Below are 24,467 nucleotides of genomic sequence, written 5' to 3'. Positions count from 1 at the left end.
GAAGTTAAGGTTTTTGGCTCAGAATATGAGAAAAGGATAACGGCCTTTTTACCATCTTTACCAAGAGTGTCTCTCCGTTAGTTTGGTGCTACAGTATTTACACTGAATCATTCAGCATAACGTTTGCCAACCTTTGTTATCTCTGCCATTACAGATAAGTTAATGAAGCTAAGCTCCAGAAGTTAACGTTAGCTTAACTAGAGCCCTTTGGACAACAGCTAACAATGATGTACGATCACCAAAGTACAAAACTAGAACAAAATAGGCTAATGAACTCCCAGCAAACAAGGTGACATGATGAACAACGCAGCTAGGAGCTAACGTTAGGCTAACTTTAGCTAACGTTAGCTAGAGATGTTAAAGATAACTTTATATTTCTTTCCAGCAAAGTGACAATATGTTGCCTCAAACACAATGTTGACTTACCTTAGAACAGATGTAGACATCATTGTTAATCTTATTCACGTTGAGTTGATGTTGTGGTCTAACGTTACCACACAACTTTATCCAAAGGAGACACTTTTCTCGGTTGAGATGTGGTTTAAAGTGTAAAAAATACACCTGGTCGCCCAGCCTCTCAGGATACCTTGTGTCAGAGTTGCATGTACCCCATGCACACCGTTTGACCATTTTTAAACTTCAAATCTCAGAAAAAGCTCATAAAACTGAACAAAACTGACTTTCTGTAATGCATTTCAATGGACGTCCAGGCAGAGAATGTCCCAGTGTATGGGAATGGCTATACGCACTGTGATTGGCTCATCGCGTTTGAGGGCGGGACTTAGCCATAGGTCAATTGGCAGAGGTGTGGACTCAAGTCACATGACTTGGACTGAAGTCAGACTTTAGTCACAAATTTGATGACTTTGGGCTTGACTTGACAAAATCATAAAAGATTTGCAACTCAGCTTTGACTTAAACACATATGCCTCATGACTCCATTTAGACTTGTCCTTTTGACTTGAAAATACTTGATACATGCACAAAGTCCAAAGATTAAAAAGTATGTTATTTAAAAGTGTGCCAGGAATCAAGTAATTTCTGTTCATTTCCTGAATCTATTTATGTTAATGTTATTAATTCCAAGCAAGTCTACAGGTAATTCCCCAGATATCACTTAGTTTTAACCAATCCAACAGCATGCAATGAAGTTGCAGGGGAGAATCATGAAGAACTAACTTTAAATTACTGTGCACAAGTTGGAAAAATGATACCAAAGATGTATTGTCTGCATACCAAACCTATGGGTGGTCCACAAAAAAATGAATGGCAGTATGCAAAATTTACAGGTAAAAAATCATAGGCAAAGACAACAACTTGCAACTTGGTTTGATATTTGAAAGTGCAACAGTCAGTTGAGGCTAGTGTTAACATAGTAAGCAAGCTAATGCTTAGCTAAGTGCTAAGTACCTTTTGTGGCAAACTTGTTTTAACAAATAAATTCAACTTTTAGATACATTTGGTTACATTTGGTTTAGAGTGCATTATAACTTGTTTAGGACTTGGTACTTGACTTCGGACTTGTTAGTTTTGACTCCGGACTTGACTTGAGACTTGCGTGCAAACACTTGAGACTTGCTTGTGACTTTCAAAACAATAACTTGGTCCCACCTCTGCTAATTGAGTCCCACCCAAGACCGAGACAAATTTGCCAAAAGAATCACTCAACTCGAACTCAGTGGAGTGGGTGGATTCAGAAGTTGTTTTTTGCTTTTCAAGACAAAAGATTTACTTCAGTGTCCTTGTCTTTTCAGAGTGGGTATCACATGTGCCAACCACTGACGGGCAGACCAACTCAGGTCCCGCCATCACAAATGCCAATGGGATTTTTGAAAGCAGCCAGGGAGCCAGATCACCAGCAATACCCCAGGATCCCTCGGACAGCGATGACTGCATGGACCTGCCCACATATGTCTCACTCATGGCACAGCAGAGTAAGAGAGGCACCAACATAAGAATTACACAGAACCTCATTTCTACTGAGGACAGTGTTGAACCGTCTCTAGCAGAGGAAGAGGACATGAAGGAACCGGAGAAAAAACAACATCCGGCTGATGAGAGCTGTGATCCAGGCCTGACGTACATCACAGTTAAGCCTTGTGATGTTGATCCATGTAGAGGAGAAACAGTCCTGGTTCTCTCCTCAAACCATAATCCCATCACTGACTCTAATAACAGCAGTGATGAGTCCCCTGCTCATCGTTTAAGAGAAAGTCCCGTCCAACTTTGTGATGCCGCTAATGATAAAAATGCACAAGAGAGTGAAAACAATGAAGAGGAGTCTGATATTGCCATGCCATTAAATCACTCCATGGATGATGAGAGCGAGGAGGTTCCTCCCATCAGCCTGCCCACTGTCCACGCGCATCCTCCTTTCCCTGGTGATCTCAGAAAAGAGATGAGCCACCGTGGAGGCCTGGTTGGCTCCAAGATCATGAAGCGCTCATCCTCTGTTATTTCCGACTCAGGTATTGAGAGCGAGCCCAGCTCGGTGGCCTGGCCCCTGGAGGTCGCGCTGCGAGGCCGACCTCCTCTGGACTTCTCCAGCGAACGGGAGATCCCCCAGCAGATAGTGTGTCGCCACCCGGTCCACCGCAGCTCTCTGGAGGGCCTGCAGATGGAGAGCAATGGTAGCCTTCCAAGTGGAGGTATCCAGGCCTCGCTCACCTCTATTAGCTCCCTGCCCTACGAGGAGGACCAGCAGCAGAGGCAGCTCAGCAAACTGACCAAGTCGGTCTCTGCACCACAGATAAGCAGCCCTGAAGACACTGAGGAAGACCATGTGCAGCTCAACCAGGCGACAGATGCTAAGAGCTTAGCGCAACACCAGGATTCAGTGAAGATCAACTGCTCTTCTTTGAACAGCAACATGGACTCAGAGCAATCTGAATCATCTTTATTAGATTCGAGTTCAATGGCAAATCTTGGCCACGTCGTCACAGAGAATATTTGCTCTGAGAAGTCAAACCCTCCACAGTACCTGTCAGAGACATACAAGACCAAGTCAGTGTTAAGTGATGTGTCTGAAGTGTTGCTTTTACAAGAGTCTGCAGAGAGCCGGCATGTGAAGGAAAGCACTGTTATTGGCAGCCAGGGGGAGAATGTGAACCATCAAACACACATCAGTGGAGTAAGCGCCTCAGTAGAGGATGTGCATCTCGTTGAAACTGTAGCAGTGCCCTGCAGCTGCGGAAACAAACCATGTGTGCATAAAAGTGCAGCAGCTCAGGAGAGAATTAACACTGAAGATGACTGCCAAAGTTTCCATCACACCAAACTGCTTAGTGTCGAAGACCAGGATTGTCTAGATCCCTCCCGAACACCTCTAGAGCCTTCAGGGCTTCAACACATCAATGACCTCCCCAGCAGCAGCACTACGCAGAGGCCGAGTGACCTTACAGGGTTGATAGCCAATGATATCACATCACCTGTTGACCTTGAAGGCATATCAGCCAATGAGAAAGAGCCTTTAGACTGCCAGACTAAGCCCTCTAAGATCCCCAACTCAGGGCTGGCCTTTGTGAATAAGAAGATGGTGGAGGTGGTGAACATGTCAGTGTCCTGTGCCCCGACCTGCCTGCCATTTTCCTCTGTCCTGAGAGACTCTCCATCCATCAGTGGAATGTCCGCTCGCCAGGCTACCTCACCTATTACCCATCAGCCCCTGGGGTCCTTTGGTATCATCTCCTCGTCTTCGCTCAATCCCCTGAACATGGACGACGAGACCAATGAACGAATGCTAAAGTGAGTTTATGTTTTAGCTAAGCTTAATGTTGGCCATAAAAAGGACAAACTGCACTGTAAATATGTTTCAAACCCCAATTTTGTTACATGATACAGCAGGTTATTTTAGGCTTACCATACAGGTCTGCTTCGTAAATCAAACCTTGTGTTCTCCTGTAAAAAGGGCGAATCATCAGGACCAACATGGAAGAAATGCCTGGTGTTTTTCTGTGCATGAACACATACAATACTATTGCTTTTTTTTCTATGTAGACAGACTAACAGCCAGACAGTCTGCTACATGAAACAAAAAGAGCCATAGACTCTGAACTAAAACCAACATCAGCTGGTAAAGTTACTCATAAATATCAGCCGAAATGAAATGTCTTAAGGAGTTATACAACATAAATATATCCGCTCCCACGGCTCCACTTCCTGTGGAGTCAACCAGTGTAAATATAGACACAGGGCCGTCGCAACCGGACAGGCAAACAAGGCAATTGCCTAGGGCCCCGAGCTGGAAGGGGGCCCCCAGAGACGGCTGACATTGGTCCATATCAATGACAATATGATGGAACCCCTATAGACACTGCAACAACGACAACACGTTGGATTCCCCCCTAATGGGGCCCCCTACTAGCTGCTGCCTGTGAGTGGCTAAGTACGGTGACCAGACGTCCCGCATTGTGCGGGACTGCACAGCATTTCTGTCTCTCTGCCCAGAAATACCTGAACAGCCGAGCCGTGGCGGCACACAGGTATGTGATGTGTCAGAGGAGAAATGAGCCGTTCACATTTCTCTCTTTGTGGCAGGTAACGGCCCACAAACCTCACCACACTGAAGGGACTGTTCTTTACTTGTGAAGGGACTGTTCTTTACTTGTCAGGGGAGGAGGGTGGCTGGTTGATTTTTATTTCATTTATTTATTTTATTTTGATCCCCCCTATGTTCATCACTTATTGATGCTGTTTTTGAAGTATGAATAAGTCAATAAGTAATTTATTCCATTGAAATATCATTGATGTATTATAGAAAAGTGATTTATCTTTTTATAAATGACAAAAGGCACATCTGCCTCATTTTTGCTGTGGTATCATGATACTACTCAGAACCATGATACTTTCACTGGTATCGTACCGTGGGTCCCAATTTTGGTACCATGACAAGTCTCTGATGACTAAACTTCGCGCTGGGGGCGGGTGTCCCACATTGTCCCTCACAAACCTACTCCTTGTCCCACATTTGGTTTATTGGGACCTGGTCACCCTAGAGGCAGGGGGGTGGGGGGGCCTCCAAGGTGCCTCTTGCCTGGGGCCCCCAGAGTGTCTTGAAATAGCCTTGTATAGACAGTGCCACTCTGCCATAGCTAACCACATTGTGGAGTAAAAGCCGACATCAGGATTCAAGTACCTCAAATTTACAGTTATCAAGCTTCAGCCCCCTTTTTTAATGCCGTAACATCACTGTGGTAACCAGGCAACAATCCCGTCAAGAGACATTTGTATTGTGTCAGTAGGGACCTTGTCCACTCAGCTTTCAATCAAACACCTACAGAGGCCTTCCACTCAAAGGCTTGGAGGCTACCTCAGACTTTTCCTTCTTTGACACAAACATTAACACTAAAATCTTTTTTTTTTTTTGACTGATTTTTGACAGCAAAAATTTGTGGCTTTCTAATTTCAGATGGACATCAAGGCTGCAGTCAAGCATGTTCAAATGTAACAGTAATAATTAAATGTGTGTTCAGGCAGCTGAGAATAATGCCTGTCAGTAGGTACAAAAACAAGCAGGCCGTCTTCCATGGAAAACTTTGTAGGAGTGAGATTATAATCCACACTAACTACAGGAAACAAGGCCAAGACAGAAGGTTTTATGGCTATGTGGAGATGGCTGTTGACATCTGGTGCAGTAGCTGGCAGTTACTCATGCTTGGAAAGCCTAGCATAACAAAATGAAGTGAGGCCAAATATGAAGCGAGGAAGTCAAGACGAGGTGAAATGCCTCCTGAGTGTGTTAAATCACATCAAAGAGTGCAGACAAATCCATCATGATTAGCTCAAAGTACAGGAGCTGGAATCGGATTTGTTTTGACTCCTTCACAGCTGAAGTCTGTAACCTGGCGGGACGACAGGGCAATAAAACTTCGAGGAGCTACTTGAGAGTCTGCGGAACTTTTGTTTATAAGCCTCGGTTTGCTCGGAAGTGGGCAATGTGAAGTGAAATTAATCAAATACAAAAATGCAAGGCAGGTTTTCCATGATATTCTGGACCAAAGGGAGAAACAGTAGGAGAGATTCACCTCTAAGAGATGTTCTCTCCGTGTTATACAAACTTTCCTCTCAGATCAGCATTTTATGTGTGTAACTAAGATTGTACATAATTTGCTTGTCTTTGCACATTACTGGAAAAGGTCTTTTTCAATTTATTGCTAACATACAGAATATAATCGCTTTGTTTTTTTTCCAAATGTCACGTCCCTTTTCTCCAGTTTCTACAAAGCCAAAGAGGAGCTGCTCAAAGAGTTGAGCTTTCAGGCCAGCTTGTACAGTGACCTTCCTCTCCTGGCATCAGATCTGCCCTACTTCCCCCCTGAGGAGGACGACGAGGAGTTTGATGACGGCATACACCTTGTGGTGTGTGTACACGGGCTTGATGGTGAGTGTGAGAGAGCCGAAGGTTCTGGTTCACAGCGGTCGAATTCCACCGCAAGGAGGCAGTGGCACCTCCAAGGAGGAGTCATGGAATCATTTGGACAATTTACCATCTGAAGTTTAGTTGAAATGTTATCACAGGCCCAGTTTTTCCTGGTTGTCCTCATCAGTATCTAGCGCCATCACTCCGGGTAGTCAGACACCAACATTATCAGCTCCTTTCTCGTCTTCTTTCTGCTTCCATGATGCCCGCTATTTGATCAGCCACAGCCTGGTGGCAACTGCCAGAAGTTCAACATGGTGAACTTAAGGCAGCAGAGAAAAATATATGTGTATGCACATGGGCAGCAAGCACTTTATACCCCTACTTGCATGTTGAAAAATGCTTTTCTACCCGTAATGGAAGTGACTGGAGGTGGCGAGTTAACGTGTGGTGGTGTGAAGGCAGCTTGAGGCATCCATTGGCTTGTTGGAAAGGGGTCTCTTGAACTCTCACTTCAAGACATCTAAAATGGGTTCTATGGGTACCCACCAGTCTCCCCTAAACTTGAGAAGGCTTGTTCCCAGTAAAATTTGTTCCTCATAGTCACTAGCTATGTTTCCATCCAAAAGTGATTTGAATCATTGGGAAATGCGCATTAAAAGAAATACGAATCCTGTGTGTTTCCATTAAATGTACGGACTTTGGTGAAAACTACGAACTCGCGCGAGTTTTCCGCAGAACCGGAAACAAAACAAGTCTCGCATTCTTCTTCTTCTACGTTTTCTGGCGGTTGGCAACCAGCTTGTAAATGCATTACCGCCTTCCCGACCCGGAGTGTGGATATCACCATGGAGAGAGGTACGCTACGTCAGACTAAATTCGAACATAACTGTTTCCATCCCCCGTTTTGCAAATCAACATTTTTTCGAATCAACCAAAACCCGGCTAAAGCGAGCGTATTTTAGTTTGTGCGAATCAGGGGATTTTAATTCGAATTTTGGCGTCATCATAATTTTCCGATACGATACTTCTAGATGCGCATCTAAACAGGCTGATGGGAACATGGCTGGTGTACTTCAAATTAAAGCTGTATATTTGTATTTGTAAGGAAAGGGACAAGCAGCCTATTCAGAGTTGGCCATGGGTCCATTCTGACCATAAGTGACTTGTGAAGGTGTCAAGTTTGGAAAAAACACAATTTATTGTTCAAGTACAGTGAATTTATGGCATAGAGCTTTTATTTTGAAGTACTGTTTCCTGCTGTAGAGTGAGTGAATAACAGTTAATAACTTAATAAATGTTAATAACTTAACAAAGACAGCAAACTAGCTCAGGACATGGCCAAATACAAGAATAATGTTTAACATATTAAACTGTGAACTTGAAATAATGACTAAAAAGAAACCTGAACCCAGTTGCTGGATCAGTTGGGAACCTCTGGCCTTACACATGTAGATAAATAACACATTAAAACAGGATTGTTGTGGAACTCAAAATGTGAACTGTGCCGTTATTAGTCTATGCACATCAGATAATTACTATCAAAGAAGCCAAAGTATATTAGCATACAATTCCTTAACTCTCTATGTAATTGTGAAGTTTGCACATTTGCAGGGTCCTCATCCGGCCACCCGTGTAAAATATCTTGAGGTACCACTGCTAGAACATAAAAGCTTTTAAACTCACACTTCTGCAGCATGCTGTACAGTTTTAGACTTTAGTGTGCTATTAGCATGGTACATGTAATGCAGTCTCTGAGAGTATGTCCTACAACCTCAAAATATCACTTTACACTATGTGTTCTGTGAATACTAATTCCAGGCATCTCTTAAATGATTAATGGGACCGAAAGTGTGTATATATTTCTCCCCTTCGCCTCCAGGAAACAGCGCAGACCTTCGGCTGGTGAAGACTTTCATCGAGTTAGGACTGCCAGGGTCCAGGCTCGACTTCCTCATGTCTGAAAGGAACCAGGTAGACGACTGCAACGAGGAGCAAATTGATAACACGTACAATCACATTTGCAGAAAGTGCTTTAAGGCATTCTGCAGAGCGCTGACGATTGTGCTTTTCTCTGCCGTTTCCCTGCAGACTGACACGTTTGCAGATTTCGACACCATGACAGACAGGCTCCTGGATGAGATCATTCAGCATATCCAGCTATACAACCTCACCATAGGCAGGATAAGGTCAGTCGCTCAACTTTAATGCCGCGCAACATGCACATTACTGACAACCCTGCTTTTGATTGATCATTGAAGTCAGAGCAGGGGCAATCATCATCTCAAGCAGCATTCCCTTTGTACAGTAGATGGCAGCAGAGACTGCGCATTGCTACTTGGACTCAGCATGAATGCCTGAACTCATGAGAATCACTGTTTCATGATAATATATCGACCGTACCAACCCAGAATGGATAAGCGGCACAAAATGGATGAAAAGCTCTTATCATACAGTGCCAATAAGTTTCTGACTTTCACTTGATAGACTGTACTCCTTTATGCAGCAGTGTGTTGCCTAGTTCCCGTCAAATTAAGCAATTCATCTTCCTGCTTAATTGCCCTCGATGTGCCAGTTTATTTTTTATTTTTTTTGTACGAGTTCCCACCCAAGTTTGCTAACTTTCTTTATTGTGGCGTATTCTCCAGAGAGCAAGTATCAAAGACAAAAGCAATGGACTGCCACAACAGCATCTGGTTCTTTCCACATTACTTCTATATTTAGTTGGTAGGAGACAGATGAGAAGGAGCAGACATGGCGATGAGGGATTTTGGGTAAAGCTGTAACAGTGCGGTAATTAAACTAAGTGACAGACATATAGCTTCATGAATCTAATATTTCCCACTGCTGGGAAGACTATTAATTTGTATGGTATGTCCTCTATGTTAGCATCATTAAGTTGTCATTGCCTTTGAGAATGTTTAAACATTTAACAAGCTAATGGATTTTCTGTAATTGCCGATGTTGTAGCTAAAATCTCCACATAGCCCCAGCTGGAACGAGTTCCTCCGCACAGAGGAGTCTATAATAAGATACTGCACAGTGTCGTAGGTCAGCGGTGTTGGAGGCACTGTTTTTCCAGCCACCCACTCAAGTTGCAAGTTTATCTCTCTGAAAGTTGTTTGTCTTCGGCCAACAGCTTCATCGGCCACTCTCTGGGGAACATCATCATCCGCTCTGTGCTGACGAGGCCTCGCTTCCGCTGCTATTTGCCCAAACTGCACACTTTCCTCTCGCTGTCAGGCCCACACTTGGGAACGCTGTATAACAACAGCACATTGGTCAGCACAGGTGAGGCCACCGTGCAGCTGTGGGGAAACTGCACACTGCAGATGTGCTGTATTTACAACACCGTGCAGCGCTGCATTTCAATGTTTTGCGCTCCTCAGCAGCATCTTTTATCTAAGAATATCACCCGTACTACTGCTGCTTCTGCTTCTGTGCAGGGTGTCGAAAAAGCAGGGGTCCTGACTGTGTATGTGTGTGTGTGTTGCTCAGGTCTGTGGTTAATGCAGAAGCTGAAGAAATCGGGATCCTTGCTGCAACTCACCTTCAGAGATCACGTTGATCCACGGAAAACATTCCTCTATCTCCTGAGTCAGAAACCAGGTAGCGTTTAAAGCGGATGAATTTGAAACAGAGACACTATATTGACTGCTTCACTTTACAGAATATTACTTGAAAGACAGCCTATTCAAATATTCATGGAAATGTTGTCATCTTGTCCTTTTTGTCAAATTTCTGTACGTGTCAGCTCGCTAACACTCAAACCCCTGCCAGCGAGCTGCGAGAGGCCCGTGAGAGGCCTCCCCACTGTTTGAGTGGAACAAAGCAGTCGTTTGTCACACAGGCTTGAAGAAGATAAGCCTGAAAACACTATTTTACCCCTTCAGAGCTGTGGCAGGCTGACAAAATGATCCAAACCCTGTCATTGGAAACCCACCAGCGCACTCTCTTAAAAGCACACTGACAGGAGACTTGAGAAAAAACACAGTTTTATCGTATCAAGCCTGTCATTGTACTTTGTGATTGTACTTTGCGTTTTACAACCAATTCACTCCTTTCCTGTGTCTTCCTCTCTCTCCACCTCTCTCACACACACACACACACTCTGCAGCCTCATTTACTTGTTTGTTTTCTGTCCATTTAGGGCTCCAGTTCTTCAAGAATGTGGTGTTGGTGGCGTCTCCACAGGACCGTTATGTTCCTTTCCACTCGGCCAGAATAGAGATGTGCAAAACCGCTCTTAAAGACAGGACCACAGGTCAGAAGTGCACGTATTCATGCTCTATTGGATTCTCTTCTCTTTCAATATTTGCAATACCTCTCAATATTCTTAGCCAGAGGGAGCCAGACGAATTTACAAAGCTCATGTTGTATTTGCTCTGGCAGATGCGTCTGGTCCCCCTCCTGTTCACACAGATTTCCAGCAGAACTCAGATGTGCTAGACCGATCAATTAATCTAATGCAGAGTGTGTTACAGATGATGACTGACAACTTGCACAACTTATGTCATTTTTGGCACGTGCATCTTTGTGCCAGGGACACTACGGCAAGCATAAATCTACCTTAGTAAAGAGGAGCGTCGTTGAGGCAGTTTTGAAAACAATCGAGATGGCTGCAGCTGAATCAGAGCTTTCTGTTGAAATACTGTTTTCAAAGTCTGGTGGCAGAGATGATAACACTTGCTCACAGACATCTTGATGACACACCGTCACAGCTCATCTCTGCACACTGTAGTCTACATGCGCTACATGATGTTTCGTTGCTCCAATTGGTTGTAGGTCTGTCCAATTGCATCCAAAGGCATTATGGTCTATAGCCATTGATACAGCTCATTGGAAACTGAAAATGACGAACCAACAGACTAACTCATATTTGCGATTTAGTTTGACGATGTCAGGCTACAATCTTCTAGTCCACAATCCAACTCTGTCTCTTAAAGATTATGTTTGTTTGACTATTTCGCTGCAGTGACAACTAATCACTGTCTGGATTAAATTCAGAAGTGTTTGTTTGAGTTAATGAAAAACTGAATTTATCTACCATGCTGGAATCTCAGAGAGGTAGTCGGGTTGGATGGTAGCTATACAAAGTCTGGTGTGACACCAAATTCTGAAATTTGCATCCAGACCACATTCCTGTGCAAACGTCATTTTCTTTGCATTACATTTCCCTCAAAATCATAGTTGCTGTTTCAAATCAGCTGTAAGTAAACATAATGTCTAGGGGACTGGGCTACACAACCCCACTTCTTTTAACCTAACACCTATTCGAATACTGACTACGGATCATATAGCATTGAACCTGTAAACACCACTTTGTGAAACTATTATCTGAAGTGATACTGTATAACTTTTGAAAGAACAATAACACACCCGTCCTCTTACGAATTGTAGTTAAATTCATAAGCAATAGAAGGTACCTATGCTCAGTTCTGTATGCTCATCGGTCTTGTTGCTGCAGGCCTTTTTGGTCTGGTGTGACCAATATCTTATGGTGGCTAATAGGTGCCATGCCATTGTCCCGATGGCCTATAATTCTGAAGCCTCAATAGTTTGGAAATGTCCCATTGGACTGTCGGTGAAGATTCTCAGTCATCCAGGTCATGTAATCGTAAGTGCTAATATCGTAGGCAACTGGACTTGCTTGCATTTCTTGAAGACGTTTCGCCCCTCATCCAAGAAGCTTCTTCAGTTCTAAATGGATAAGTAGTGTCGTAAGCCACCCCCTCTGTCTACAAACAGAGGGGGTGGCTTACGACACTACTTATCCCACACCTACAATGCAGTCTTGGGATCCCCCCCCAGACGACTTCACACCCATTCACCCCTGGTCCCACCTGACCCTAACTCACATGGTGGCCAGATGGGTCAACAACTCACATTGTGACCTCAACGACTCTGAAACTATGAGCTCACGTGACCCCTACGACTCTGCAAGGGTTCCCACCCACACAGGGTTTATAGCCTGCAACTTCGAACCAGTCATTTAGAACTAAAGAAGCTTCTTGGATGAGAGGCGAAACATCTTCAAGAGACGCAAGCAAGTCCAGTTGCCTACGATATTACCACTTACGAGTCCCATTGGACTGAAAGCTGTTTTGTACAACAGCAAGTTATCCTAAAGGACAAACACCCATTGCTCCAAAGGGCTGTTTCTTTGAAAACACGCCACACATTTTCCTAAACAAATTCAAATAGCTGTTTATTATGCAGAATAACGTCATCAGACCTTCCTACTATTGAGGCACGACCCACCTGACTCAGCTAGCCTCACTCCTCATGCCTAAACCTAACCAACTCAACCAAACCAAACCACTAGCCAATCAGAAGCAGGGCAGGATGGGTCATACTCTTGCCATAGTGAAAGCTCAGACAACGTCATTCTGCATAATAGACAACCATGTGCTTCTGTTTGAGAGAGTGTAGTCAGAGAAAAGGCCCTTTGGAACAGTGGGCGTTTGTTTTCGGGATAACAGGCTGTCATACTAATGGGCTTCGGTCCAATGGGATATTTTTCAGACTATTGAGGCTTCCAAGTTATGGAGCGTTGGAACAGTGGATAGTCCCTGGCTAGGTGAGCTAATATTAGCAAGCTTCAGATATATATTGCTTTGTTAGTGACAGTCCGACAGAAGTCTGTTCACTGACTCAGGAGTCTTTCAGTAGTGTGGCTCTTTTCATCTTGTGCTACGACACTTTGTTTTAGCATATACCATTATCTAGTATTTGACACAAGTGGCTGTTGCTCAACAAAAGTTACATAGGCTAACTATAGGTGTAACTTAACATGATTAACATGATCCTACACCTACATGCGACTTTGTAACTGGAGTATTAGTGGATACACCAACATTATTTTTGATCTTCTGAAAAAAAAAAAAAAGAGCTGTTATTTTCCAAGGCTTGTAAGACACAGCCAGCAGCTGGTTAGCGTAGCTTAGTTTAAAGACTGGAGGCAGGAGGAAACAGCTCATCTGGCTCTGTCGGAAGGCAGCAAAATCTACCTACTAGTCTCTCTAGAGCTTATTAATTAACACGCTTACATCTTGTTTCTTTAATACGCCTCCTGAAATGAAGAAACAAACACAAGTTGTGGTTTTGTGTGGGTTATGCATCAGACTACAGAAACTACAAGAATGACTCACCAACATGTTCCTCATTTTCACACTGAAGGGCCTGTGTACACTGAGATGATCAACAACCTGCTGCAGCCACTTGTGGAGGCTAAAGAGTGCCGGCTGATCCGCCAGAACGTGTTCCACGCTCTGCCCAACACAGCCAACACCCTGATCGGCCGCGCCGCCCACATCGCTGTCTTGGACTCTGAGCTCTTCCTGGAGAAGTTCTTCCTGGTGGCAGGGCTCAACTACTTCAAGTAAAGGTGCTAGTGCTGCAGGCTTACAGGACAGAACCTGTTGGAGGCTGATGGAGCTGATTTGGACGATAAGGTCCTTACCTTCATTTTGTAAAGTAAATTTAATGTATATAATCCCTGGTATCCAAGAGGCAAGGCCTGTATATCCCACTTGTTAGGACTGTAAGCAGCTGTAAAAAAGATCAGTGTATTGTGACTGTTGAAAAATGCTAACTCAGACGTCTGAGTTTGACGTGTAGCCATGCAAAACAAAACATCTGACATCCATCACAGGATTGATTGTAGATGTTTTATGGCCTTATTAATAACCAGAGTCAGCCAGAACACTAACAGATGCTAATCGTGGTCGAAAGCATTTAACTACTTTCCCTTTAGAGTTGGTTTGAAGCCTTCGGTATGAGTGGTTGATTGAATTCTTCTATAAGGGTTGGACCGATGATAGTTTGAATCTATCCTTCGAGCCGAGGCAATAGATGGGCAGCATTTATCCCCTTGATTGTACATGAAGTATTTTGTTGTACAAAACATAAATGTTCCTTTATACAAAAATGAATATATTGTTTAAAGTTATTTATTTTTTATCTGCGTATGTATCCACAGTGTAAGTAATCCATCTAAATGTGATCTTTTGTGTGTCCTTGTCATCAAATCTATCAAATGAAAGTAAACCAAGAAGGCGGAAGTGTAACCCCAATGAAGCCCTATAAGTCAGTACACTGAATTCAGAGTACTGCTGTAGGTAGACAGCTAGTTAGCAGGACATGCCAACATTTGCAGCTGAAGGTAAACTTTTGCTCTTGTGTGTTTTTGGTTTTGGAAAGTCTAAAAAAGACACCACTATTGAAACTATTAGAACACCGAGCATCTCTCATAGAGACGCAGTCGTTCCCCTTCCAGTGGACCACAATGGGACCTTATTTCTGGATAAATCTTTACAGTAGTTAATGGCGGGAGACAAATAACTTTTCGATCCTGTTTGAATTGTGCTATGAATTACACGTTTTTTGTCGATTTCAAAGATAATTTTGCAAGTCAAGAAAGTTGCAGTTCGTCCTAAAACTGCCGAAAAAATGTAATTAAAAAGACTAGTCCATACCCATTGAGTGCACAGTTGCCCACGTACAGTTTCACATGGTGTGTGTTTGGGATACAGGTCATAGCAAATTGCAGATTAAATAGTCAACTGAACCCATTAAGAACAGCAATGTATTCAGACAGAGTGTTCGCTTCCTCCCATGTAGTCTCGCCACCAGACAATCAGAGATCTCCGGCTCCTGATAGTCTGGGGACACTCCTTTCTAAAGTGTGTTTAACACACCGGAGAAAACAGCCGAAAGCAACGCCTCTTGCATTTTTTAAAAGGACACGCCCTCCCGGAAATGTGCGCTCCCCCTTTTCTCGTCTGCAAGGAAACAAACACACAGAGAGCTTGAAAATGGATGCCAAGAGATTTAACTCTGTTTTATCAAACGTGTGCTCAGTCCACAAGATTGTGGAAATGAAGGACTTACAGCGACTTGAGCCATTTTGTACCGCTACACGTGTTTCTAGTCGGACTATGTTTATGAGCACAAGAGTTCAGCGAGCCACCGAAGGAAAAATTATACGGCACAATTCAATTCAATTGTCTCCACTGCACTTTTTTCCTGAAATAAGGTCTCATCAGCGACACTAGAAGTGGAGGGACTTCGCCTCTGTGTAGTCCCATGTCTTCAACATGTGTAGAAATCCAAAGCTTGATGTGCATAGTTGAGGCTGCTAAGCTGTGATTGGCAAATCACTTAAACACAATTAAGCTAAATGACTTATTTTCATTTTGTTTCTTAAATCATGTAACAGGGAGACAGAAAACAGGTACTGATATAATTAACAGTAGATCTACTGTATAGGCCTCTATAACGTGAAAGAAGCTCATTATCCATGACTATACAGTACAATCTTATGGTCTAATGACCATTACCTTCCTAATGAGCCGTTTTAAATTGTAGATTAAAATGGTCTACACAAGGATAGATTTCATAAGGCACTCATTATTTTTTTAAATGGCTTAAATCAGGGTGTCATTGCTTTTGTTTTCTGGAAAACTGGATGATTTTGCGTAATACGGACCCACTGCCAAGATCCCCCTTCATGTCATTTTCTACAACTTGATGCATGATGATAGCAGGGAAAAGCACCGCCGTAGCACACACTGTCTCATGTTCCTCAACATAAACATTGCCATATTTGATCATCTCATCAGCAAAATCAAACAAACGTTGTATGATGTTTTTTTTCCTCCTCCACAACCTTTGCTGTCACATTCAAGCGTGACACGAGAGAGATGTCGTTTTCCAGCATACTGAGTGAGGACTGTTTCCTCTTCGCTGAGCTGTCCATCAAATGATGTTTACATTTTGACATTAGAGAACTGTTATCATGGTGTTGCCACAGACGTCTCATATCCAGCGATGGCTGCGCATCTGCTGCATATGTAGTTATGTACATACAGAGAGCTATATTTAACCTTTGCACTGGTTCGATGGCAAGTGCACTTTATTGACAACCTTGAATCAACCTCCACTAGCTTTACAAAATCCAAACAGCTATTTTTCCTGTGTTCTCTTGGATTATACATGCACTGCTTCTTTAGATTTGAAGGTTACATCCTGCAGTTGTTGTAAAAACTGACCACTGCTGTCCGTCCCGGCCACACAAGCATTGTACCATCTTCAAAGAGTACAAAAGATGACATCGCAAAGTGCTCCTTTTTTTTGTTCCCGAGCTGTTGCCGTGGCGCTGCACAGTAAGCAGTGTGTCACCGTGATTGACTCTAATCAAATGGGCTCCTTCAGGACGCAGAGATCGTTCTCAAAAAGCCACTAAGCAAAGCTGCGTAAGCAATCTGAGGGAGCTGCCATGCATCATGCATCATTTCTCAGCCTCCCCCACAACACAAACACATACTGTATATGGATGAGGCTTTAACTTGTTTGCGTTTAGGGCCCTGCGTGTTTACCCAAAGGGGTCAGTGGGAATCGATGGAGGGAAAAAGTGTTTGTGGTGTTGAGATTGGCCCCTTCAAGGACAAATACAGGTTTGGACTTGTTTCATGAGATGGATGGCTGTGTGCGTCTTGAAGGCACGGTGTTAGAGCAGAAAGAATTGCATTTATATTGCGCTGAACTCTATTCTTTAGAGCAAAATGTGTTTTGTTTTGTGTGTCTAAATATGTCTCTGAGAGTGTTAACTGTACATTTATGCTGCTGTCATGACTGAGAGTGAATTCAGAGGTGATCCATAAATCCAATAGATCCTTGCAAGTGCTGTCAACCTTCAAAACTAGCTGACTTGAACCTTTTTGTATTTGATTGCCCTTTACTGAGAGTCCTGTTTATGTGAGTGTGTGTCTGGGTGGAGGAGGGTGTGTGTGTGTGTGTGTGTGTGAATATGTGTTATCATTGTCTGCTCGTCGCTGAAACATCCTTCATGTGTTTGAACTGAATGTAAAAAGATGTTTGACTTCACTGTGAGGAACGTGTATTTATTTCATTCTGCACTTCTTTTGCTGAATGTATAACATGTAAAGTACAGTAAATACTACTTCATCTGTGCCAATACTACTCTAATATTTTTCTATGTTGCTGACTGTACTGTATGTATTCCTTAGTAGCTTGTGTTCTATGTAAAAATATAAATACAAATATAAATATATATATATAAATATATATATATATAGCATAGTATTATTATAACAGATATGATGTTACAATAAAAACGGCCCTTTTGTATAATTATCTTGTTTGTTTTTTGTGTTTGACAGGTAAGTTTTTAGTTTTGCTGAAAAAACAACAACAAAAAAACAATTTTGTTTTCTTCGGCTTCCTCCCACAGTCCAAAGACATGCATTAATTGGTGACTCTAGATTGCAACACTGCAGTCTGATTGGTCAGTAGAGGACGGTCACTCTGCTCAGGGCTGAGTTGTGTCTGGTTTTGAGGCNTGACACATACTTTTAGTAATGAGTGGATCTTCAAGAGTTTGAAAATATATATTAACTCCCACCGGGTTATGTGAACTGAATATATTCTAATCCTCACTTACAGAACAAAAACAAAATAGCGTTGCAGAGCGACGTTCCTGTGGGCTACAGCAACACTAAACCCCTGAGCTTGCCTGAGAAGGACTAAATGCACAAAGCTGCTATTTTTAAATATCCCATGGAGAGAGACTCTCACTGCAGCCTGTTCTATTTTGTTCTGAAAATGTGGGCGTGCAGCCTCGTTCTGTGGATGATAAACGCTTAAGAGAAGGCATAAAATACATCAGTAAATACCCCACGCTTTTAAAGGTCTTAAAAAAGGCAGTTGCAAACACGTGGCTAAATGAGACTAAAGCACATCATTACGCCAATCATAGCTTTACAGTCTCATTGTGGCAGCGACGGGGTTAAGCGAATGCAGTGTAGTTCATTTACATCCTAACGTTAGCTTTTTACTTCTGCCAATTGCAGTTGTACTTCGAAAATTACACTCTGAATAAGAATTGCCATGCTTTCAGCGCTTTCCAAACTAAGCTAGGCTACTCCATCTGGATGTGCGTGGGTGGCAATCACTTCACACCACAAGGGATCTTCTGTTTCTGCACTGAACATACAGTCATTTGCATCCATGAAGGCAACGACACTGGGTTACGGACTCTAGCTCGGGCACAGAACGGCAAGCTAGCGCTGTCCATGCAATGATCCACGAGCACCGTTCAACTTTTACTGACTCCTGTGGAAAATTGCTGTCGTCATAACATTATCTTGTCAAGTCAAGCTAAATCAATGTGCTACATCTACTGTAGCAACAACGAACACATTCGTAAGGGAAGAGAGTGGGTACAAATTCAACTATTATAATCTGCCTTTCAGTATCATAAACTTGTGTTTTCCGCAGAACTTAATTTCTGGAATAGTCGAAAATCCAGTGAAAAATCCCACTGGCTTTTTGATGAGGGAACCAGGGCAATGCTAACTTGTGGGTTGGTCTACAAAAAACATCATGCCAGCAACACTCTGTCGAAACCTACAGCTTTATTCGGTGAACAGTAAATTTATCAGCCAGTTTGACCATGAAACAAATCTGCCTACTAACTTCTTCTACAGCTTTTAACAGCATCTCATCAGCAAATAAAAATAGCTCAGTTGTCACCTGATGACAGAAACAGAGCAGATAGAGAATATATCATCACCCCATATCTTGAAACATCATTTTCACTTAGTTGTCAGTGCAAACTGCTTTGAAATACAATGAACAATCATAAAAGACAACGCTGTGCATTCACTTTTTTTTTATTTGCCCAGATAGTTAAGATGAACTGGGGATTTGTTTCCAACCTGTCCGATCATCTGATTGTGTTGCCCTATTTGGATTCAACTTCATCTACCACTGTTGCAGCATGGAGATAAGACATTATCATAATCCATGGGATGTATGGCCAGAAACTACAAAAACAGAACTCAGGTTGTAAATAAAATAAAATTGGAATTATCTCGTGTTTGGCAAAGAAATTCTGAAGACCTTATGAAACAACCTTATGAGGGTTTATGGGCAAGGCTGGCTAAAAGGCCAACACCAATATTGTATTTGTCCATAACTCTTTATAAAACAGGTCAAAAATATGTACTTTGATTAAAAAAAAAGTGGACTCAGTAATTTCCTAAAACAGCTGGATACTGTGGATTTTAGTAAATATCAGTCAAACAGGAGGAAATAGTGCATTTCTTGGGAACTATTTTCAGTTGTGGATTGATTGTCATGATCCTGGTGTTGTTTATATTCAGTTAATCCTAGGTTTGACTTTGTTTTGGAGTTTTGTGTTTCATGTTTTCATTCATGTTTAATCTGCTTCCTGTTTTATTTTGTAGCTTCTCTCCTCATGTGTCGTGTCTGGTTTTACTTCATGTCTTTGAGTGTTTTCCCACCTGTTTTCTGTCACACCTGTCTCGTTAGTCCCTCCCTGTTCCCTAAGTCTTCCCCTCACACCTGTTCTGTATTAGTCGTTAGCCAATCTCTATTTCCCTCCTTTGCCCATGTCTTCCTCCTCCAGCTGTGTCTCGTTCTTGTGATTCGTTTTCTGTGTATATATACCTGTGTGTTTCCCTTTGTTAGTTTGTCTGTGTTGATCCTGTGCTCCTCCTGGGTTCATCCTGTTGTTCTTCCTGTGCTCATCCCTGTTCATCGAGTTTTTCATGGTTAGTTTTCAGTTTGGTTTTTTGTTCTGCTTTCATTTGGACTTTTAGTTGCCTCCCTGCACTGGATGTTTTCGATCAGCTACATTAAAGCTCGGTTTTTGTTAAAAACTCAAACCGTCTGTTGGTCTGCATTCGGGTCCTCCTCTGAGCTGACACGTAACATTGATACACATTAAATCCTCTGGTTCGTATCTCTGGCAGCTACAGTGTATGTGGGGTCAGCTCAAAATAAACTACAGTCAATCTTAACATTGGAACAAGTCAGTCAACAGTGGAGCTCTAAGGCTCAGAGGGATAAGATATACCAGGAAACACAAGCAACATTTATTAGGTGGAGCAAACTATCCGTGGTTTTGCTGTTTTCATTGGAAATTAATGAACAAAGATATTTGTTCTGTTACCAAGTATGCATTTCAATCACATACAAAAATGTTAATACATTTTATGTGTCTTAAACATATTTGAAATACACATAATACAGAGACGTTATTTATATTAAGTAAACTTTAAGTAAATTAGGTAAATTCTATTAAGCACATTTATATAATTCTCACAGTCTGTTTCTGTCTCAGTTTTATTTGATTTAATTATATTAGTGCTATTTTTTTTGGTTTCTCTTAGAATGATTTAAGTGGATGAGGAATATATTTGGATTTAAATACGTTAACCTGACAATAGACCAAATCATTTCTTGTAATGGACCACACTTGTCCTGTGAACTAAGGGATGCTAACACTTTCCGTCAAACTCTACTGCTCCTGTAATTCATTACTTTTAAATGTATCTAAAAGTAGTAAACTTATGAAATATGAGTGATAGCTAGACTGTATCACTGTGAAGTGTGATGGTTTTTGTAATGTGTTAGTGTGCCATAAAAATGTCACAAAGAGTCATATGAAAGTATTTAATTAAAAATGTCATAAAAAAAGGTTGTAGTAGATGTCTTAAAAAGTCATTAAATTGTCATAGTTTAATATGTCAAGAAATGTCATAGTATAATATGTCAAGAACTGTCATAAGATTTCCTACAATAATAAAGATGTCATAAAAATGTCACAGTATAGTTTGTCATGTGAAAAAAAAAGTCAAAGTATAGTATGGCAATAAAAATGCCAAAAAAAGTCATAAAATAATATGTTATAAAGATGTCATTTAAATATCATAGTATAGTATGTAATTAAAAATGCCAGAAAATAGTCATAGTATATGTCATAAAAGTCATAATTATGTCATAGAAAATAAAAAAGTGATAAAGATGTGTTACAAAAAAAGTTATGAAAAAAAAATAGTAGTGTGTCATTAAAAATGCAAAAAAAAGTCATAGTGAATGCCTTACAAAAGTCCTAAAATGTCATAAAAAGTCATTAAATAATATATTATAAAGACGTCATACAAATGTCATAGTATAGTATGTCATTAAAAATGCCATAGTATTATAAGTTATTAAATTGTCAGTCCCAGTCTCAGAATAATGCCGTAAAGTCATAGTATATGTCACTAAAAGTCATTGAAATGTCCTAAAAATTCATAAAATAATGTCAAGAAGATGTCATAAAATATCATAGCATAGTATGTCATAAGAATGCCATAATAAAAAGTCAAACTATATGTCATAAAAAGTCATAAAATGTCATAAAAAATCATAGAATAATATTTCATAAAGATGTCTTGAGTATGTCATAAAAATATATAAAAAAAATCAAAGTATAGTATGTCATTAAAAGTGCCCAAAAAAGTCATAAAATTGTTTTTTAAAAATCCATAAAAAATTCCCCCCAGGCCCCCCTACATCCCTCCATGTGTTATAGGTGATTCGACCCTGCTGTTTATCAAAACCAAGAAAAATAAAAACATAATGAATCTACTGTTTTATGTTTTGTTCTTTTACAAACATCCAGTGAAACTGATCAGTCCTGCAGCAGATACTCAGATACTACAGGTAATGACCCAAACTTTATCAGATCCATCTTATAACAACCCGACTGTCTGTTACTTAAACTTCCCTCAAAGACCAATCCAGACTCAGAGTGCTCCACCTGCAGACCGCTGTAATGGTCCCACCCAGGCTGTCACCGTGTCACTGTCAGTGTCCCTGAGTGGTGCTTGTGCTGTGTGCAGGTACGTGGCAGTTTCCTGCCTCCCTGAGCCACGGGGTCCACAGAGGCAGATTTGTCACGGCCTTTAACTTCTGTCTGTGTATATTCTATTAACGAGCCCTGTTGTGGGACAACAATGACTCGCCATTTGTATTGTCCGTCGGTGACACGCGCAGTAAACGAATCATAGCAGCAATTCCCCGCTGACGCCCCATTTCAACTGCATCAATTTATGACTTCCAGGTTTGGGATACCCCACAGCTATAAATCTAGGCCACAACAATCCATACTCAATTTGATTTCAGGGTGTTCTTTCTCATTCCGCTGCCCATTTGTCACTGCATGTTGAACTCATGATCCAACAGAGGCTAGTTGGAGTCCCTCTACTTGCTTTTTCCTCCTTTTTCTTCCCTCCCTGAAATCAATAGAGCTCATTTTTCCGCCCTGACCCTAAAGACATCACTCCGAAAACTGATGAGGGAACCGAGCTCGCACATAGTAATGCATTTCATTTGCTGCAAGTTAACAGCAATTGGTTGGTCACATTCACTTATCATCAAATGCAATGAAATCACAGCAAATAAAAGCAGCGCTCTTGTTTACAGCTTGGCTCTCGCACAAACACATCCCCTCCGAGACCTATCTTATTCTGCATGTGTCGCTCCTTCTCGCCCATAAAGTAGAGGGAAAATGACTTTGTCATTAAATCCATCACTCGGAGTTGATTGAAGCGGTGTTCATTCCATTGTTTGCCTTGTGAAGGAGGGAAACCATTAGTCCCTGAGTGATACTTTGGGCAGGCATCGTCAATAAGCAAGCCGCCAGTGGGAGTAATTATTGCTGCATGAAACTGTCGGTGCTGGAAGGTAATAAGATCTCACATGGTCTCATTATCTCCCATGACGCTGATGTACAGGATTTCACACCTAAATATCCGAAAGATAAAGCAGCATCAACACAGCACAACCGGACTCTCAGTATTCGAATGATGTTCTTTTATCTTGAGGAGTAAAAGATGCTACAAGGCGAACCAACCCGCCACAGATCTGTCTGCACAATCATGCTTGTGTGGTTTGTTTGGGATCTTTTCCTCTGAAAGGATGTTCTGATAACACCCTGGCACAAAGTTTCAAAAACAAGTGTAGTGTTTTATTATTGACCAGCAGACAGTGAAGACTAGACCCCTTTTTATTCAAGCCACTGCTCCATAACACAAAGTGACCATAATGGGGGAAGACAGGGCTGTAACTCAATACTAGTAACTGGTTTTTGGCTTTCTAAACTCACTCTCTGTCCTGGTGTCTGTCCTGTCATTTGAATATCATACTATCATTCAAAGGAACTGTTTATAAACTGAAAACGTAAACCTGCAATGATGCTAATGAGTGAAATTTGGGCGTGATTGTGTCTGTAGACCCAGGATTAGACCCCTGCTGCCCAGAAATCCATCAGTTTGGCTAGCACCAGTTTACAGCCCAAATTCGTGGAAACCACAAATACACATTTGTACATTTCATACTCATCATAGTCAGGGATCACACTTCAGGGATATCAATATGTCCATTCAAGAAACACGAGTGATTGTGAATCAGTTTCAGCTGCTTTGGTGCAAATCAAAGTGACAACAGGTGCAATGGAGAGGCAAAAGCAAGACAACCCCCAAAGAGACAATGGTTTTGCATGTGGTGTCCACCTGTAACATCACCCAGCATGAGCACTTTGGTGGTGGGTCAGTGATGGTTTGGGGAGGCAAATCCTTGGAGGGTCGCACAGACCTCCATGTCATCGCCAACGGTACCCTGACTGCTGTTAGGTACCGGGATGAAATCCTCGGAGCAGTGGGCCCTGGGTTCCTCCTGGTGATTTTGGTTTCCATTACGACATTTTGTTCACAGCAAATTATACAATGTATATCAGTAAAGATTTTCAACATGAATAATTAATTCATCAATATCTGATGTGTGAGTTAAGTGTTTGCTTAATTTTTTTGAGCACTATTTGACCTGACTTAAAGGCCCAATCCCAATTCCTATCTTAACCCTCAGTCTCAAAAATCTGCGCTCCCACTAAGTGCTAGTGCTGTCCCGATTCTCAGTGTGTTGAGTTAAGGGTGAAGATTAAGGCCTGTATGTCCCTTACTTTTGAGATTTTCCAGCACCACACTTGGCGGTGAGTGCTATCCCAGAATCCCTTGCGCATCATCGGCCGAGCCCAGCCGAAATCAGCCGAGTCCGTACGATTCATTCAAAGCAAGATGGCGGCGGAAAGCGGTAAAAGAAGAGTTATAACTGTGAGTATTTTCCTTGCAAATATGAGATTTTAAAAATTATGATAAGCATTGTAATATCTTAGTTAAATGTCATTTTATGGATTTTAGACCTTTAGACCTGTAGCGTAAACACGAACACATTTTTT

At 41.8% G+C, this 24,467-nt stretch overlaps 1 protein-coding gene across 1 annotated transcript in view; it reads left to right on the top strand.

The window, feature by feature from the left end:
* The window catches only part of fam135b (family with sequence similarity 135 member B), a 75,590-nt gene extending 58,177 nt beyond the window's left edge, over positions 1-17,413 (top strand). The window contains exons 13-20 of the mRNA XM_050034983.1: positions 1,755-3,744; positions 6,213-6,379; positions 8,241-8,332; positions 8,450-8,547; positions 9,498-9,649; positions 9,857-9,967; positions 10,509-10,622; positions 13,538-17,413. Of these exons, the coding sequence (XP_049890940.1) occupies positions 1,755-3,744; positions 6,213-6,379; positions 8,241-8,332; positions 8,450-8,547; positions 9,498-9,649; positions 9,857-9,967; positions 10,509-10,622; positions 13,538-13,743 (2,930 nt within the window). The 3' untranslated portion in view covers positions 13,744-17,413. The remainder of the gene's footprint in view (positions 1-1,754; positions 3,745-6,212; positions 6,380-8,240; positions 8,333-8,449; positions 8,548-9,497; positions 9,650-9,856; positions 9,968-10,508; positions 10,623-13,537) is intronic.
* Positions 17,414-24,467: the final 7,054 nt, after the last annotated feature.

The sequence above is a fragment of the Epinephelus moara genome, chromosome 22, assembly GCF_006386435.1.
Source record: "Epinephelus moara isolate mb chromosome 22, YSFRI_EMoa_1.0, whole genome shotgun sequence".
NCBI lineage: Eukaryota > Metazoa > Chordata > Actinopteri > Perciformes > Serranidae > Epinephelus > Epinephelus moara.
This window is presented reverse-complemented; position numbering and strand designations above follow the sequence as displayed.